Source organism: Eptatretus burgeri, chromosome 2 (genome assembly GCF_056783735.1).
Source record: "Eptatretus burgeri isolate ZD-2024b chromosome 2, Ebu_testis_v1, whole genome shotgun sequence".
Lineage (NCBI taxonomy): Eukaryota > Metazoa > Chordata > Myxini > Myxiniformes > Myxinidae > Eptatretus > Eptatretus burgeri.
In genome coordinates this window covers 24,904,748-24,925,176 of record NC_140962.1, presented here as the reverse complement: position 1 = coordinate 24,925,176, position 20,429 = coordinate 24,904,748, and the positions used below count along the sequence as shown (strand labels likewise).

General features: G+C 42.4%; 1 protein-coding gene across 11 annotated transcripts in view; it reads left to right on the top strand.

The window, feature by feature from the left end:
- LOC147031635 (upstream stimulatory factor 1-like) overlaps window positions 1-20,429 on the top strand; it is a 108,137-nt gene that overhangs the window by 53,590 nt on the left and 34,118 nt on the right. For 7 of the 11 annotated variants that reach the window (XM_085866107.1, XM_085866119.1, XM_085866169.1 and 4 more), the window contains 2 exons: window positions 6,467-6,544; window positions 6,737-6,893. The exons of the other annotated variants lie outside the window; for them this stretch is intronic. In XM_085866107.1, coding sequence (XP_085722233.1) covers window positions 6,467-6,544; window positions 6,737-6,893 — 235 coding nt within the window. The remainder of the gene's footprint in view (window positions 1-6,466; window positions 6,545-6,736; window positions 6,894-20,429) is intronic. 11 annotated transcript variants of the gene reach the window in all.

The following is a 20,429-nucleotide window of genomic DNA, read 5'->3' as shown; positions in this document are numbered from 1 at the left end:
GTTCCAGCGCGCGCACTCGACTCCACTCCGCCAACGCACGCTCCTTGTCCCCCAGGAGCAACCTCTCGACGACACTCTCCAGCAACTCCAAAACTCAATTCGCTCCTTCTTTTCTCCAGCTCCACACTCTCCTCTGACCTCAACTCAAGAGCCCGAGTCGCCTTCCGCTCGCAACTTTATAGCGCTCAGGAGAAGCCAATATGCAAATTTTAGGATCAGAACGCGATTGCAGGTGGGGCCACGTCGCCCCCCCCCCCCGGTCAGCCATTGGTCGTGCAAAAATGAGCATGAACCTCTCCTGATCCTAAAATTTGCATATACGGACTTCACATACACACGCTTGGAGGCGGGGCCAAGCCGCCTCGCGCTCGCCAATTGGACGGAGGAGAAGTGGGCGTGAACCGTTTCTGATCCGAATTTCCCCTCGGAAAGGCCGCCACCCGCGCTCACGGCTCGGTGCGCTCGGCATCAATCGCCGAACGGGCCCGAGACAGCCCGACGTTCAGTGTTCACAGGTGGTGCGGTTGTTGGTTGTGAAGGAGAGAGAGGCGCAGGTGGTGGAGGGTGATCGGTGGTGGTTTGATGGTTATGGTGCCGTTTGGGAATAGCGGTGTTTGCGGGATGGAGTTGTGCAGGTAAGGGTAGTGGCTGTTTGCGTTGTTGGCGGCTTAATAGTCGAAAATAACATTAGAGAAAGAAAAAATGGCTAACTCAAAGCGTTGCAGCCCAGATGAATCACATAAATTCCTTATATACAACGGATTTGGGCTAACTACACATGTACCTATGAAGATATCTCACCTGAGGGTCCTGAATGGTGGTTTGCGAATTTCCACAGCCGTAACAATATATATATATATATATATATATATATATATATATATATATATATATATATATATATATATATATATATATATATATATATATATATATATATATATATATATATATATATATATATATATATATATATATATATATATATATATATATGTATATATATGTATATATATATATATATATATATATATATATATATATGTATATATATATATGTATATATATATATATTTGCATGGCTCACAAAGTGGCTACACATACTGTTACACAAAGGGCAAAAAAACAAAAATTTCAGCAAACATGAAATGCAACCCATTATGTTAATGTGCATGTATTCAAATAGCGAAATCTAAATTTTTAGACCTGCAGCATGTCCGGTTTTGAAGTTACCACTGAATATATACAACACTGTAAATACATGTTCGAATTTCGAGCTTGGCGTCAGCGTTATGTACGGAATCAGATGAAAAAACAACGTAAATATTATATTTTGGGATAAGAAACAGATAATTTTTGCTCTGCCTTTTTAAACCGGCTCAATATGTGACAGGAAAAAGAAAAAAACAACACATTTTGAGAGAGTCCGATGTTATAAATTACGAAGAAAACACAGATGAGTTCAGCAGCAAAGAAAGCCACACTTGTAAGCGAAAAATAACATTAAAATCGAATCTATTTCTTTCGAACTTTTGAAAATAATCACTTTAAACATGAAAAGAAAAACATAATTCTTACCTCTTGGATCCTCACGAAACACCAAAAAAAATTGTTTTTGGCTCCGCCTCTCCTCTTGCCCTTTCGAGAAGCTCCTCGAAAAGGGGCGTTTCCTGCTCACGGCCGCCTCACACCCGGTATCCACCAATCGCCAGCGAGCTCTCGCAGCCTCTCCCGTCAGCCACGGTGCCGCAAAAATGGCGGGAAAACTCACGTGCCATTGTAGGCCTTTCACGGGGCCTTCGTTTGAAGTCTTCGGACGGTCCAAAATAATGATAGAACAGAAAAACGGCTATCTCAAAGAGTCGCAGCCCGATGAATCACACAAATTCCCTTTAAACAACGGTGGGGAACTATCTGCACATAAACTTAGCGTCATAACTGATCTACGGACCCTTTATGGTGTATTGCGAATTTCCACAGCCGTAACAATATATTGTTGTGGCTTCCACCCGCTCGACGTGCGGGCGACCGCTTTTAACTAATCACGGCCACACGCCCACCGGACGGACAATCCTAGTCGCAGCTTTCGGATCAATGCCGAAATCCCGCTGCGGGTGTGTTTTTAATCACACCGTAAATTAGCCAACTATTCTGTCCACGCGCGACAAGGTCCGTTCGCCGAATTGTCGATTTACCTAAGTATGCGCGTAGACAGAAATGCCGGGGATTTACACCTCAACGGGACATGCTTGGAAATGAGCCGCTTAAGCAGCTCGCTCCGTTTGCGATTTGCCGATCGGTGTATTATCGCGAGGCCCCGTTGGACCTGATTATCTTTACGGCTATTAAAAGCCAGCTAATATTCCGTACGTAATAATGGCAGTCAATGATAGGAAAGGACGCAACGAACAGGTGAACTTTTAAACAATGACATTTATTCACACACGTATGCAATCAATGAAGGCACGTATTCAATGGGGGTAAGGGACAAAACACGAGCAAACAAAGACCTACAGCCGTATCTATTTATTATGTACACAATCCTGCACTTAGTCAGTTCTACTTATGGTCACGGCGCCACAACTTTCATACAAAGAAAACCCCAGGAAAGGAAAGGGCAGAACTGGACCCGTAGGCCTTTAATGTCCACAGAGTTGTGGAGACCGCAAGAGCTCCGAGAGCCGTGCTGGTTACCTGCCACCCTCGTGGTGACTCATTGGGTGACCCTCGATGTTTTGCCGTAAACACGGCAGCTCGGTTGGTCCAGGCCCCGCCATGCGGCCTGGTGGATTGGCCTAGCCGACAACGCCTCGGAGGAACGAACGGGCCTTGCTCTCTTTTACCAGTTGATGCTCTTTAAAAAGCCCGCCCGTTCCTCAGCGTTGCTCAGACCGTCTCGGGGCCGGCTGGCGACTTCTCTCCAGCTGTGTCTACTGACCCACGGTTCGACACCGTACTGCCGGCTTGGCTGCGCTCCGGGCTTCGCTGCGCTCCGATGACCCCGACTGCCCTCCACTGGACTCGAACCTTGACAGACTGCTCAGCGAACCCAGACCGACTCCAGGCAAAACTCCAGGCAAACAAACTCGGCGGTTCAGCCCCGCCTTTTATGGGGTCCATGGGTGAGGTTGATCCCCCACCTTCGACCTTTCACCCCCCGCTGGCTCCGCCCCTTTTGGTATTTTGATCCGATCTCGTCGCGAAATGCGGAGAGAGCGGACGTGGCAGAGATAATCTCCACCACGCGGACGTTGTGGAAATCATCGGCTCCCGCGTCTGTTGGCGGAGATGCCACTCATCCGTGGGATTCGCCGTGGCTGGCGAAAAGATGGCGGCGTAATGGAGATGAAGGTGAGGCGATGTTGTGGTTGCTTTGTGGTGGGAATAGTGTGGTTGTTGAAGTAGTGGTTGTTCCAAAATAAAGATAGCAAAATAATAATGGCTGACTCAAAGATCACAGCCCGGTTTGACGAATAATACCTTTAGACATCTGTGGGGAAATCTAATCTGAACACACACTTATCTCTTGATAACTGATCTCTTGGACTGATCACATAACTGATCTCTTGGAAACCTGAATGGTGTTCTGTGAATTTCCACAACCGTAACAATATGTATATATATATATATATATATATATATATATATATATATATATATATATATATATATATATATATATATATATATATATATATATATATATATATATATATATATATATATATATATATATACAGTGGGACCCGCTTAATAGAATCACTTTGGGCCGGACAAATTTGATTCTAATAAGCGGGTGATTCTAATATCCGAGTTCACCAGAGTTGTGGAGTATCAAGCGGATCAAATGTCGAGTACACATACGGAGACAAATACTCAGCATTTAGTTTGATTTATATGACACACTTGCTCAAAACAATGTAACTTACTACTGAAAATAAAACAATTACACGTACAGTACATATGTACTTTTCAAAGCAAAACAACATAGGTTTGTCGATGAGCCTACTCTGTAATGAAAAAATTGTCGATTGTTGCCTGCTTTAACAAGTCTGTGGCAATGGCGGTGACCTCCTTGTCAAGTTTGCGCAGGAAGGCCATGTCACTGAACCCATGTGATAGCAAACCAAGCCTGATCGTCTTAGCTGCAGACATCATTTCCTTGATGGTCGGGACAGAGATCTCCTCTTTCTCCTCTTCCTCCACTTTAGTGTCGGCGTCATAGTCTGCGTCAGTAGCAATTCCCATTTCGTGTTGGACTGCCGAAACGATGGCTTTGTCTGTGACATCATCGTCTGTGGTTTGGAGAGTGGCGTCCATGTTGACGAAGTCCTGCCATTGGTCGGGATCCATTTGAAGAGGGTTGGCTAACTCGACGTCGTCATTGCTCTCGACCCTTTCGCCTTCGCTTGCCGCTCCGATGAAAATTCCTCCTTTGCGCCAGCAGTTCACTATGCCGGTAGTCTTCACATCATGCCATGCTGCGTCCGTAAACAGCATAGCGTCGAGGATCGTTATCTTTTTCGCCAAGTCACTCGCTGTCATTGCTCCATCCTCGTTGTCAATCTGAGTGAGCACTTTTCGTAGCATGGCACGGCGGTAATGAGCTTTGAATGAACGGATAATTCCCTGATCTAACGGTTGAAGAACAGAGGTTGTGTTCGGCGGGAGAAATGCCACAGTAATGTTCGACAGTTGAAGTGATTGGGGATGTGCCGGACAGTTGTCGATGAGAAGCAACGCTTTCTGGTCATGACGCCGAAGCTCGCGATTCCACTCATCGAGCCATTTAGTGAAGAGGAAACCTGTCATCCATGCGGAGGAATTGGCTCTGTAGCGAACTGGAATTGTTTTGAAGCCTTTGAAACACCGTGGATTCTTGCTTTTACCAATACCGAAAGGAGGACGCTTAGCACCAGTCATCGAGCAGCAAAAAAGCACCGTGATTCTTTCCTTTGGCTTTTTCCCACCGCAGTGCTGATCTCCCTTGAAGAAGAACGTTCCCTCTGGTAAGGCCCGAAAATACAACCCGGTTTCTTCAGCATTCCGGATCTCATCAGCCGTGAAGCCTTCTACGAGATCCGGAAACACGTGGTCCAGCCATTGTTGTTTCCCTCCTACGTCAGCCGCCGCTGCCTCTCCGTGAAGTTTCTTGTGGACGATTCCATGTCTTTTCTTGAACCGGTCAATCCAGTCGTTTGTCGCACTGAACTTCTTGTTGTTGAACTTTTCCGCGAACTGAGCCGCTTTCTCCCGCATAGAGGTCCAGAAAGCGGTGCTTCCTTTTCTCTAGAAGTTTGAATCCACTTGACCATTGCTGATTCGACATCGGGTGTGTTGCCGCTTCGCTTGCGTTTCTGAGAAGAAGACGAATCCACTTGACCTTTCAGAATGGCCTCTCGATCTTTCAGAATCTTGCATAGGTTCGGCTGGTTAATTTCCAACTTGTCTGCAGCTTCTCGTTGGCTCATTCTGGGCAAAGCGTCATAGTCCCTCAGGATTTGTGCTTTATCAATGTTTGAACGATCCGTCCGCTTTCTGTCCATCGTGGAAATGATGACACGCCTAGTGCTTAGACTGCAGCTGTCAGCCGTCTGCCTATCTGTACAATGACTACCGCAATCACTGTAGTGGCATAGCGTTATTTTTAGCGTGACGTCAGCCGCCTGGTGGCAAAAGTTGGAACTGTGCGGCCAGGAGGCGCTGAACTGTCGAAGTGGATGGCCAGCAGCTGATTCTATTAAGTGGGTTTTTGATTCTAATAAACGGGAAAAATTGTGTACATTTCGATACAGTGGAATCGGTCTCAACGATTTTGATTCTATAATACGGGTGATTCTATTAACCGTGATTCTATTAAGCGGGTCCCACTGTATATATATATATATATATATATATATATATATATATATATATATATATATATATATATATATATATATATATATATATATATATATGTATGTGTATATATATGTATGTGTATATATGTATGTATATATGTATATATGTATGTATGTATATATGTATATATATATATATATATATATATATATATATATATATATATATATATATATATATATATATATATATATATATATATATATATATATACACACACACACAAGCGATACCCGTGCACATGTACGGGATAGCAGTACAACATAGCTGGTAGCAGACGACAGACCGTACACGGGGAATGACAAAAATACACATTGTGCAAAATACAAGTGGTACTATGGAACGCCAAGACTTTCCGAACATTGTCGCCATGTCCGCTAAGTGCCACAGCAATTTCAGAGGGATCGTGTGATGGCGAGCCAAGTTTTTAGTGTGCAAGCTTGGTATATATAATATATATATATATATATATATTTCTTTCTTTCTTTCCTCCATCTCCTGACATCTTTCATCAAGACACTTAAAACCTTGGAAGAATTGGGTTTTATTTCCATTCCTGCAGGCAGTTACATATCGTGTGGTGCAAGTCACAGATGGGGAAGATGAAGGAGGGAATGGCGCAGGTGTCGGAGGGGATGCGGTGAGTGTGGTAGTGAGATTAACAGCACCATTGTTCATTGCCACCAATATCCATCCTATGCGAGAAGTTATGCAAGTCATCATGAAATGTTCAGTGATTTGAAATAAAAGTTGTAAGACTTCAATGAAATTGTCAAAAGCGGTTATAATTATTTTTTTTTTTGGTATTTTTACAAAATGTTTGAAACCCCAGGGTGTGATGCAAGGTGCATTTCCACAAGCTGAGAGTCCTGAGTGCGAGTCCAGCAATGAAGCACGGTTTGCTTACTTCCCTGCAGCGCCTGCATCTGGAGAGTCCCATGCAATCGTGACGCAAGATTCAAACCTCACATCAACTGTTGGGGCCACCGGTGGGGGACAAGACGGGTCTCTGCTTGGAATTGAATTGTTTATGGTTCTTGATGCAAATGTATTGTCTTGTACTTAACTCTTGGCTTATACAGGATCTGCCTTGTGTCAGCAACACCTTTTTTCCACTTTTGCCTATGATTTGCTCTCTGGAATGCAGCTGATCTTGTCAGCTCTCGGAAATTAAGCAGTTGCATTCGCTTCGTGCTTGAACAGGGATCTCCATTGAAAACAGGATGTTTTGTCTGATCAGGATAGCTCAGTTGATAGTGTGTTTGCCTCTAAGGCCTAAGCTGTCCGATCTTGAATCTGTTCCCCTCTGGAGTTAATCTGACGAAAACTGCAATACTGTTGCAGTGCTGGCATGAAGTTCTTTATCTCAAAGTGAACAGTCCTTAGAATGGTGATGCAAAGACAGCTGTCCTGTATGTATTTGGATTTTGGGTGTTAAAGATCCCATAATACCTCTTGAAAGGAGAATGCCATTGCATGCTGGCACCCCATGTTGAGATTAAATGAAACTAGGGACTTGTAGCTAGTTTTTTTAATTTCTTAAAAACCTTTGTTGAACAGGATCTAAGGCTCGTAGTGGAGCTGCCCCATGGACATGCAGACAATATACGAGACACAACACAGGACTTTTAGATGAAACAAACATTGCCACTGAGCTTGGGGGAAGTGCCGTCACTTCCTGGAGAACCCCAGTAGCAACAACAAATGATGCAGCATTTCTCACCTCACCCAACAGGGCGTTTCTTTATTAGGGTACCCATTCAGAACTGGGTAACCTATTGTTTTTCTTCTGTTTATTTCTTATTAACCTCCGCCATCGAAGATGGACAGAGGTTACTGTTTTCACCCCTGTCTGTTTGTTTGTTTGTTTGTTTGTGAACAGTATTACGGAAAAACTCCTGGACGGATTTCGGCGAAACTTGGTGGGGGGATTAGGTATGGTCCAAGGATCATGCCATTAGATTTTGGACTTGGTCCAAAGTCCAATATGGCCGCTATGGCGGCCATTTTGAAAAAAATATTTGAATTTTTGTTTTTGCATTTCTACGTGTTTTAAGTGATTTCCAACCCCCCAAAAAAAATTTGTTAGAGAAAAAAAAACTTTGCAACTTTTTTTTCAAAAAAATTTCGATTTTATTTGAAAAATATTTGAATTTTTTTTTTGCATTTCTGCATGTTTTAAGTGATTTCAATAAGTGATTCCTGCCCCCCCACGCCCCCCAAAAATTTGTTCGAGAAAAAAACCCCAGAACTTTTGCAACTTTTTTTTTCAAAAAAAATTCGATTTTATTTGAAAACTATTTGAATTTTTTTTTGAATTTCTACATGTTTTAAGTGATTTCCAACCCCCCCCCCAAAAAAAATAATTTGTTAGACAAAAAAAAAAATTGCAACTTTTTTTCAAAAAAATTTCGATTTTATTTTTTTGGCATTTCTACATGCGTGTCGATCTAGTTTAGTTTATTCAATCGTGGTTCAGTAGAGTCTGATCCGTTTTGACCTACAATGAATAGGATATCAGGTTCACTTAAGTGACCCAGCAGTATTGGCGGCGGAGGTTTTGCACTCTACCGAGTGCTCCCCCTCTAGTTTATTCTTTTTCCGCCGGGAATTTGCGGGTTCTTTCGCTTTAAAAATCATTTTCTCAGGAAGGGTATGTCCAATCGACACAATTTTCACCATAGTATGTATCCTTTTAGATAGCAAACTTAATTGCTAATTGTGACATCATAGGTCACGTGGTATGGGCACCATCTTGAAAAAAACGAAAAACTTTTGACCTCTGTATCTCTGAAACTGTGCAATGGAATTTTTTTTCGCTGCATACATTTTAATGAACTCTCCAGTGGGAACACGGGTGATTTTTTTTCGTGACGTCATCATTGAAGCAGTATCCCGGTGAAAATTCGTCAAGTAGAACACTGCATAGGAAAAATATGAAATGTATTGAGCATCATCTACACCAGTGCTTCTCAACCTTTTTCAACTCGAGGCCCACTCTGGATTGAGGAAATTTTCGAGGCCCATTATACAGAATCGTAATGAGGAAAATGGCAATAAAACTTGATGCCAAAACAAATCATTTTGCTTACCTTTAATGAGACACTTGAGCTTGCTTCTTGGAAATAAGATGGTCAAGTCGTGGTTTGATGGGGTACAGGCTCACACGCAAAGTGGCATTCAGTGTCTGTTTTTAGACTATTTCGTGCTTTTGATTTTATCACAGTTACAGTCGAGAAGCCCGATTCACAGAGATAGGTTGTGGTGAATGGTAAAAGAAATCTGACATAGCGTGAACGCTTTGACAAAGAAGTGTATTCACTGCTTGCCAATATCCAGAATGAAGGAAGGTCTACTTGTGCATGCTGAAGCTTCAGACTACTGTCTGCAGAAAGTTCCATCAGTTCATTTTCAAGTGCAACTGACAAGGCCACATCTTCTGAAGCAGGATCCACTGAGAAAGGGTTCAAAATCCAAAGGTTTCCTTGCCTTGGGTCCTCTGGAAAGTAGTCTGCAAACTTTTGTGATAACTCGGTCAAATGCTGGATTATGAGCCCAGATATGTCTGTATGAGGAGTGGATTCCAAAGTTTCACTCAGAAATGGAAACATCTCAAGTCGTCCATCCTTCACTTTTCTGTTCCAAAGAACAAGCTTTTTCTTGAAGCCTTCAATTTTGTCAGCAACCAATAACACTGAACTGTTCCTACCTTGCATTGATATGTTGAGCTGATTTAACTGGTCAAACACATCTGACAGGTAAGCCAATTTGGCACAAAAGTTATCATTACTGTAATGATCAGCAAGTGGTGAGTGTTTCTCTTCAAGGAACATGTGGACTTCGTGTCTCAGTTCAAAGAGGCGATTAAGCATACGTCCTCTTGAAAGCCACCTCACCTCACTGTGGTACAGAAGCGGCAAGTGATCAGAATCAAGTCTTTCACACTGTGCAGCAAAACACCTTGAGTTGAGTGCACTCTTTCTTGATGAAGTTCACAGTTTTAACAGCTACATTAATGACTTCATTCAGTTCTGGTGACATCTGCTTTGTTGCCAGATTTTCTCTATGTAAGAAGCAGTGGGTCTTCTTGGCATCTGGTGCCCTCTGTTGGATCTGTTTTACAACACCACGATGGACTCCTGTCATTGATGCAGCACCATCTGTGCACACACCGACGCAGTTCTTCCAATCAATACTCTTGTCAGTGAAGTATTTATCAAGGCAGAGCATTACATCATCTGCAACTGTTTTGTGGGAAGGTCTTTGCAAAACAGTAGATCCTCATAAACCTCACTGTCCCCGCAGTACCTCACGAAAACTAGCAATAAAGCATTATTGCTAATGTCAGTAGATTCATCCAACTGAATGGAAAAATACGGACTGGCCTTTATTTTTTCCACCAGTTGGCATTCAATGTCATCACTCATTTCAACAATTCTTCTCATCACAGTATCATTAGAGAGTGATACGGACTGAAGTTTGGTTGCAGCTGCCTCTCCAAGAATTTCTCGACACATCAACAGCACTGTGTAAAATAAGCTCCTCCGTGATTGTGAAAGCTTTCTTGCTACGAGCAACACTAGCAGCAACCATGTAGCTGGCTTTCAATGCTGATTTTGACTGAGTTGTAAATGTTGTAATTACTTTCTGCTGTGCCTGAAGTCCAGCCCTTTTCTTCTCAAAATATTCCTTTGGCTTACCTGCACTATTCTGGTGTCTTGTGTTTAAGTGTCTCTGAAGCTTTGACGGTTTAAACGCATCGTTTGACAGGATTTCAGCACATTCATCTCACAGTGCTTTTGGCTCAACATCACTGCCTGCCATCATGAATCCATGTTTAATGTAATCGGGGTCATATTTCCTCACCACAACCTTTCGAGATTTTTCCGTAGCAGATTTGTCTTATCCATCACACTTTCGTTTCAAAAATCGATCCATTTTCGGTTCAATAAATTATCCGTGAAAGTTGAAAAGTTTACAAAAATTTCAAGTTCGTGAACGCATGAACTAAGTACAAGGCACGCACATGCATACACACATCGCATATATGCGCACGTGCACAATACACACATATACACGGATATAGTACGTTCACATCACAGTTACATGTAGATCGAACGCGCGTAAACCACCACTGCATAAACATGACATACGTAAGCACAAAATGACTCAATCTATCTCTCTCATGCACCCGCGCGCTCTCTCGCTAGACGGTTTCGGAAGGACGGAAGTACAAACAGACCTAGCTGAATTCCAGCTGTGTCGTGTAAGTCTTACACTGTAACATCAGACCCTTTTTAACATACTTCTTATTTTCTTTTCTTTTCTTTTTTGCCGACCTCGTGGCCCACCTGTGAGGGCTCCGCGGCCCACCTGTGAGGGCTCCGCGGCCCACCAGTTGAGAAGCACGGATCTACACAACAATTCACTGCAGAAAAAAAAATTGACATAATCGGTGACTTGGTTCGGCAGCCATCTTGCTTTGAAAACATTTTTTTTAATCTTGTTCTCCAGAATGGTTGGACAGATTGAGGCGAAACTTTACACACACATTCCACATGACTTCCTTTTTCAAGTTTGTTAATTTCTTATTGATAGGTCACATGGTTTTGGTGGCCATCTTGAATTTACCCTAAAACATTCAAACATCTTCTCCAGAACGGCTGATCAGATGAAGGGGAAACTTCACAAAAGTATTGCTTGCGAGTAGTGAATATAAGTTTGTTAATTTGTAATTGAGAGGTCGCATGGTTTGGCAGCCATGTTGGATTCAAGAAAAATATTAAATAATGTTTTCTCTGGAATCACATAACCAATCGAAGCGAAAATTTGCAACTATCATCTTCCACCATGTCTGCATACATAGTAAAATTATGACGTCAAAGGTTACATGGTTTTAGTTGGAGAGCTGGCTGAGCTTCATTCTCAAAGTTGCGCCCAAAAAGTTCGTTGATCTCATTGGCCAGTGATGACCATCCGATTTATAAAAAGTGATTTCTTAAGTGCGGCTTTCTTGGGGTTAAGGATTGTTTGATCCTTCAAGTAGACCCTTCTAGCCCTTCCAATCTAAACATCGTGCCCAAACTGCTCCTTCGGTATTTGGACACATAGTGTGAGATGTGTTTTAATTACATTTGTTAAGAAGTTTTAATCCCTGGGGTTAACGGATAAGAAAGGGCTAATTAAAGGTTCATTAAGAGTTCAATCTCAAATTGGCCCCCAACACCCGTTCTGATCTCGTAAGATTCCTTTACCCATCCACCAACTAAATTCATCACTTAAGAACGATTTTTGTCTGGGGTTTACGGTTAAGAAGAGTCTTAAGGGCGCAAGGGTCTTGCAATAGCCCTTGGAAAAATAATGTGATTGAGCTGACGCCCATTCATTTACATGACGGGGGGTCTATAGATAGTTATAAAAAACACAAATTGCAACCATTTAAGAAACCATAGTGCCTGGGGTTAATGAATAAGAAAGGGCTAATTTAGGGTTCATTAAGGGTTCAATCTCAATTTGGCGCCTAACACCCGTTCTGATCTCATAAGATTGCTTCACCCACCCACTAACTAAATTCATCACTTAAGAACGATTTTTGTCTGGGGTTTACGGATAAGAAGGGTCTTAAGGGCGCAAGGGTCTTCCAGTAGCATCTGGAATACAAATTACAACCACATTCCGAATGCCTGGTTCCATTGAGTTGTCTTCATTGACAACCGTTTAATGAACGTAGACTATGCTCTGGAGGCGTAGATATAAATTAGGAAATAGATGAGAAAATATAAATTTGTGGGACAGGGTTAAAATTTTTCACTTTTTCGAGATCTACTTCTACCAGTACAGGTAGCATTTTTCGGGCCGACCTTGACAATGAGATGATTCGCAAACTGAGAAATCCTCTACTCATCCGGTATATGCTTAAAGTTTATATTAACTCCGCCGGTGTATCACCGCACAAATAAGCAAATTAGATATGACCAGAATAATCTCCACTTGTCTTTCGACACGTCTCCGATGACCAGCGCCAACAGCTGTAGCTTGGCCCATGTAAACACTAGTGGGATGCTTTAGCAGACAAGACGGTAGTCTAAGTGAAACTGCGCTGCCACCTCAAGGCCTTTCTGGCCTGCAAACGAAACGAATCCAGAAGAGTCGCCCGAAATGGCTGCCAACATGGAGACAGACGTTAGCATTTCCACAATCACAGAATTTAACTGAGAGACCAGAAGTCGAGGGTGAGTTTCTTTTTCCTCTTTACCTTCGCGTCTTTTAGTTTCCATTGCTATACTTGCTGCATCGAGGATGACTGGATTCACATCAGCGACAAACAACTCCACTGTGCATGTTCGTTGGAGTGTCACAAAGGGCAGTCATGCAGCAATTGCAAGTGAGGCCTTAGCTATGGCTGGACTGGTACATCATAGCGACACTCAAATGGAACTCAGTCCATCGAGAATCAAACGCGACAACGAGGATCTCAAGCGAATCACCTCAAGCATTATCTCGTCGGTAAATCCATTCGCCATCGACACCGATGCGCCGCTAATCAATATCAGCACAGGGAAGAGTATCCCCGTTGCCGTCAAGAATTCTCTGCTCAGTGTACCGCAGGAAGGTCGCAGGATGCATGAGAAATTCGTTCGCGAATGCCTTGATGATCCGACACGCTTTGAGCGACCTATTACCCGCAACAAACTTTTGACATTCGCGAAACAGTGCGTAACCAACCGACCTGCCCCACAGAACGCAAAGGAGGCAGAACTGAAACGTACAAGCCAGTTACTCGGAAGACTAGCCTTCATCGCGGCTAACCCGAAGTTGACCTCAAATTCCTCTTCACGTTTCCACTCACACCTGTGCCGCTGTCTATGTGTAGGCGCGATGGTTCAATGGTGCATACAGCAAAGAGCGCCCTTTTCGACAATCTGGAGAAAACAGTACCTGATCACGGCCATCCGACTGATGTGAAGGTACATCTGATAGATGGAAATTTTCTCCTTCACTGCCTACCACCAAACCTACCCCCGACTTACAGTGGTCTGTCACGGGGTATCCTCGTTGCGGCCTTATCCCACCAGTCAAAACGTATTGACATAGCATTTGACACTTACGAGGAACCTTCTATTAAGGACTGTGAACAGGAAAGACGAGCCGAAGAGCAACGTTACGTTATCAGTGACCCGGACCAGATAAGACCGAAGAACATTGAGAAAGCTCTGAAATCGAGTTCCTTCAAGAGAGGTCTACCGGAATTCATGATGGATGACTGGGCTGGGGAGCAGTACCGACACATTCTGGAAGGAAGAATAGTTTTCCTCGGTGTCAACGGTAAATGTGCCAAGTATTCTGTTGTGAATGGTGGAGTGCAGAAAGAATTAATTCAAGATCTGTTCTGTAATCACCCAGAGGCAGACACGAGATTGTGCTTCCATTTGACAGTGGCTGACCTTGATTGTCAAGATGGCAACATTGTAGTACATGCCTTGGACACCGACATACTGGTGATTCTCCTTCACCATGTTCATCGATTTACATGTACAATTTGGATGGAAGTTGGGACGTCCGGTAAGGATAATCGACGCTACGTGAACGTTACTAATGTAGCAGCGCAAATCGGTCTGGATGTGTGCGCAGCTCTGCCTGGCCTGCATGCATTCACGGGATGTGACTACACATCAGCATTCGCAAGGAAAGGGAAGAAACGGCCATATGATATAATGTGTGCCCACGACAAGTTCATTCGGGGTTTTTCATCCCTCAGCTATAAAGAGCCGGACGATGAAATGTTTGCCGTCCTCGAGGAGTTCATCTGCCTCATGTGCGGTGCGAAAAAGACCACGATGCTGAACAACTACCGATTCGATGTTGTCAATCCCACGTATGACCGCAAATCGAATTCCATGCGACCGTTCGACAAACTGAAGAGCATCGAAGGCGGCAGCATCCCGCCTTGCTCAGCTGAGTTGCGGCCACATAGTGTAAGGACTGGTTTTGTGGCTACAATGTGGGGCAGTTCCCACCTGGCTACCATACCGAAATCTCCAACTGTGGGATGGGAAATCGTTGATGGTCACTATCGAGTCATCTGGTTTGATGGACAGCAACTGCCCCAGGTGCTTGTTCCAGAAATACCCGTTGAAATGGACGCTGACGGTGATCCATCCAGAACGGATGATCTGATGATCGATTCATCATCTGAAGGTGAAGCAAGAAGTGATGAAGAAGATGATGACGATGATGATGAATGATCATGATAGTGATAATTCTGAAGGGTGAATGAGCCAAAATACTTGAAATGTCAAGCCTGTTTAGGTGGGCTGAGAACCTCAAAGTTATTTTTACTTTGTAATGGTCAGTAATTTTTATTCGTTATAGTCTCTGATATGTAGCACATTTAGTTTTTGATAACCTATCATATTATTCGTATAGCTGGCTCTGATTCAGAGAACAGTTCAGAAGTGGAGTCGAGACACGCATCTGGAGTTTGTGAAAAAAAAATGCATCTGTTCGTGTACCAGACGTAAAAATGCATCTGTTCGTGTGCCAGACGTAGACCCATCTTCGAGCACATTCGACAGATTTCTTATATCATTCTGAGTTTTTTGCATTGTCATGTCATCTCCCTCTGACTGTTAGCACAGGGACGATATTTCGTAGTAACTTAATAAAACTCATAATCACAGTGACAGTGGATCCTAAAGTCAACCTCTTCACTTTCAATTTCCTTATGCCATATTCATTTTTCGACCCCCAATGTGTTGAATTGTCCCCCGGTTATCACAACATGGCCCGTCAGTGTATATCAAATCGATTTCACTGAGAATGTTTTGTGTTCATCTTGCCTTTATCTCACTTGCGTTTGATGATCATCGTGCCACATATATTACAATACACATTAGAATCAACATAGACTACACCCGCGTCATCGCTTTTTTTTCATAATCTCAATGTGCCCTCTGCCTCTCGTGTTTCCTTCTCCGGCTATGTGAAGACCCTTGCGCCCTAAGACCCTTCTTATCCGTAAACCCAGACAAAATCGTTCTGAAGTGATGAATTTAGTTAGTGGGTGGGTGCAGCAATCTTGTGAGATCAGAACGGGTGTTGGGCGCCAAATTGAGATTGAACCCTGAATGAACCCTTAATTATCCCTTTCTTATTCATTAACCCCAGGCACTATGGTTTCTTAAATGGTTGTAATTTGTGTTTTTGTAACTATCTATAGACCCCCCGTCATGTAAATGAATGGGCGTCAGCTCAATCAAATTATTTTTCCAAGGACTATTGGAAGACCCTTGCTCTCTTAAGACCCTTCTTATCCGTAAACCCCAGACAAAAATCGTTCTTAAGTGATGAATTTAGTTGGTGGATGGGTAAAGCAATCTTATGAGATCAGAACGGGTGTTGGGCGCCAATTTGAGATTGAACTCTTAATGAACCCTTAATTAGCCCTTTCTTATCCGTTAACCCCAGGGATTAAAACTTCTTAACAAACGTAATTAAAACACATCTCACACTATGTGTCCAAATACCGAAGGGGCAGTTTGGGCACGATGTTTAGATTGGAAGGGCTAGAAGGGTCTACTTGAAGGATCAAATAATTCTTAACCCCAAGAAAGCCGCACTTAAGAAATCACTTTTTATCCCCCGCCGCGTGGCGGAAGGGGGATATTGTTGTCACCCGGGTAGTCCGTCCGTCGTCTGTCTGTCCGGCTGGCTGGGTGTCAACATTTATAGCTGTGAGTGCGATAACTCATAAACTGTTTGCCATATCAATTTGAAATTTGGGTCACACATGTACCACCTGAAAAGGAAGAACCCGATTGATTTTGGGCGTGGCCAGATCCAAGATGGCCGACTGGGGCGGCCATCTTGAAAAAAAATGTTTTTTGTAATAAATGGAAAACCGCTTATCTGATTTCAATTATTTTTCAATGGTGGGGGAGTCCCCATCTGTGATGGTATATTTATAAATTGGATGGTCATCACTGACCAATGAGATCAACGAACCTTTTGGGCACAACTTTGAGAATGAAACTCAGCCAGCTCTCCTACTATTTGGCAGCCATCTTGGATAGAAAAACGCACCTTACCCAATTAACACGAAACTTTACACACGTATTCCACTACAGGATTGGAGGCAGAATCTAAATTTATGATGTCACAGGTCACGTGGTTCCTCAGCCATCTTGGATTGAAAATGAATATAATTTAAAAAATCTCCTTCTCCAGAACAGCTGGACAGATTGAGGAAAAATTTCACACACAATTTCCCCAAGATATCCTTTCACAAGTTTGTTAATTTCTAATTGATAGGTCACATGGTTTGGCGGACATATTTAATTTACCCTAAAACCTTCAAACATCATCTCCAGAACGGCTGGTCAGATCAAGGGGAAACTTCACAAACGTATTGCACACGAGTAGTGAATATAATTTTGTTAATTTCTAAGTGATAGGTCACATGGTTTGGCAGCCATGTTGGATTCAAGAAATATTTTAAATAATGTTTTCTCTGGAACCACTTAACCTATCGAAGCGAAACTTGGCTACTATAATCTACCCCCATGCCTGCATGTAAGTTAAAAATTATGACGTCATATGCCACATGGTTTGGCGTCCATCTTGGATAGAAAAACGCACCTTGTCCGATAAACACGAAACTTCACAAACGTGTTCCACTACACGATTGGAAGCAGAATATGAATTTATGATGTCATAGATCACATGGTTCGTCAGCCATCTTGGATTGAAAATTAATAAAAAATTTTAATCTTCTTCTCCAGAAAGGCTGGACAGATTGAAGCAAAAATTAATTAATGTTTACTCTGGAACCGCTGCGTCTATGTATGTGAAACTTCACAATTATAATTTAGCCGACATGTGAAATGTGGGTTTAAAATTTCAACACGATCAGCCATGCGGTTTGGCAGCCAAGATTATTAAGGTACCCAGTCAAATAGACTGGGTAACCTATTGTTTTTCTTCTGTTTATTATTTCTTATTATTTATATTTCTTTTTCTGCCGGCAATTTGCGGCCTGTTTTGCTTTAAAAATCATTTTCGCAGGAACGGTAAGTCCGATCGACATGACATTTTTACCATGGTATGTATCTTTTTTGATAGCATACTCGATTGATAATTATGACTTCATAGGTCACGTGGTATGGGCGCCATCTTGAAAAAACCGATAAACTTTGGACCTCTATCTCTGAAACCGTGCAATGGAAATTTTTTTCGCTTCATACATTTTACTAAGCTCCCTATGGGGAACATGGGTGATTTTTCGTAACGTCATCGGTGAAGCGGTATGCCGGTGAAAATTCAAGTAGAACGCTGCATGGGAAAAATCTGAAATTTCTTGAGTGTCATCTACTCATAAATTTACCGTAGAAAAAATTTATTGTGATGTCATCGGAGACATAGTTCGGCAGCCATCTTGTTTTGAAAAAAAAAATTTCATCTTCTTCTCCAGAACAGCTGGACAGATTGTGGCGAAACTTTACAAATACATTCCCCATGACATCCTTTTACTTGTTTGTTAATTTCTTACTGATAGGTCACATGGTTTGGTGGCCATCTTGAATTTACCCTAAAACTTTCAAACATCTTCTCCAGAACGGCTTGCGAGATCAAGGGGAAACTTCACAAGTATATTCTGCACGCCTAGGGATATAGGTTTGTTAATGAATAATTGATAGGTCACATGGTTTGGCAGCCATGTTGGATTGAAGAAAAATATTAAAGAATGTTTTCTCTGGAACTGCTTAATCTATCAAAGTGAAAATTTGCAACTGCCATCTTCCATCACGTCTGCATACATGGTAAAAAAATTATGACGTCACAAGTCACATGGTTTGACAGCCATCTTGGATAGAAAAACGCACCTTATCCAATTAACACGAAACTTCACACACTTGTTCCATTCCACGAATGGAAGCAGAATTTAAATTTATGATGTCATAGGTCACATGGTTCGTCAGCCATCTTGGATTGAAAATTAATACATTTTAAAAATCTTCTTCTCCAGAACGGCTGGACAGATTGCAGCGAAACTTTACACATACATTCCCCATGACATCCTTTTACTTGTCTGTTAATTTCTTACTGATAGGTCACATGGTTTGGTGGCCATCTTGAATTTACCATAAAACTTTCAAGCATCTTCTCCAGAACGGCTTGTCAGATCAAGGGCAAACTTCACAAGTATATTCTGCATGCCTAGGGATATAGGTTTGTTAATGAATAACTGATAGGTCACATGGTTTGGCAGCCATGTTGGATTTAAGAAAAATATTAAATAATGTTTTCTCTGGAACCACATAACCTAAGAAAGCGAAACTTGGCAACTGTAATCTATCGCCATGCCAGCATATGCGGTAAAAATTATGACGTTACAAGTCACATGGTTTGGCGGCCATCTTGGATAGAAAAACGCACCTTTTCCTATGAACACGAAACTTCACACACGTGTTCCACTACGCAATTGGAAGCAGAATATAAATTTGTGATGCCATAAGTCACATGGTTTACCGGGCGTAGTGGCGTGCACCTGTAATCCGGCTACTCGGAGGCTTGGGTTGGAGGATCGCTTGAGGACGGGAGCTCTGCACTGGGCCGCGCTATGAGAGGGTGTAGGGCAGCCCGGAATCATGGCGAAACCCAATCCTTATCCCTGTGTCGTAAGAGGCGACCAGGGTTGCGTCAGGAAGGGCATCCGGCGTAAAACGTGCCAAATCACTATGCGGATCATACGGATGATCCACTGTGGCGACCCCTAACAGGAGCAGCCGAAAGACGAACAACAACATAAGTCACATGGTTCGTCAACCCTCTTGGATTGAAAATTAATAAATTTTAAAAATCTTCTTCTCCAGAACGACTGGACAGATTGAGGCAAAAATTCACACACACTTTCCCCAAAACATCCTTTCACAAGTTTGTTCATTTCTAATTGATAGGTCACATGGTTTGGTGGCCATATTGAATTTACCCTCAAACCTTCAAACATCTTCTCCAGAATGTCAGATCAAGGGGAAACTTCACAAGTATATTCTGCATGCCTAGGGATATAGGTTTGTTAATGAATAATTGATAGGCCACATGATTTGGCAGCCATGTTGGATTCAAGAAAAATATTAAATAATGTTTTCTCTGGAATCACTTAACCTATCGAAGCGAAAATTTGCAACTATCATCTTCCATCATGTCTGCATACATAATAAAAATTATGACATCACAAGTCACATGGTTTGGTGGCCATCTTGGACAGAAAAATGCACCTTATCCGATTTACATGAAACTTCACAAACTCGTTCCAGTCCACGATTGGAAGCAGAATTTAAATTTATGATGTCATAGGTCACATGGTTCGTCAGCCATCTTGGATTGAAAATTTATAAATTTTACAAATGTTCTCCAGAACAGCTGGACAGATTGAGGCAAAAATTCACGTACACTTTCCACAAGGCATCCTTTCACAAGTTTGATAATTTCTAATTGATACGTCTCATGGTTTGGCGGCCATATTA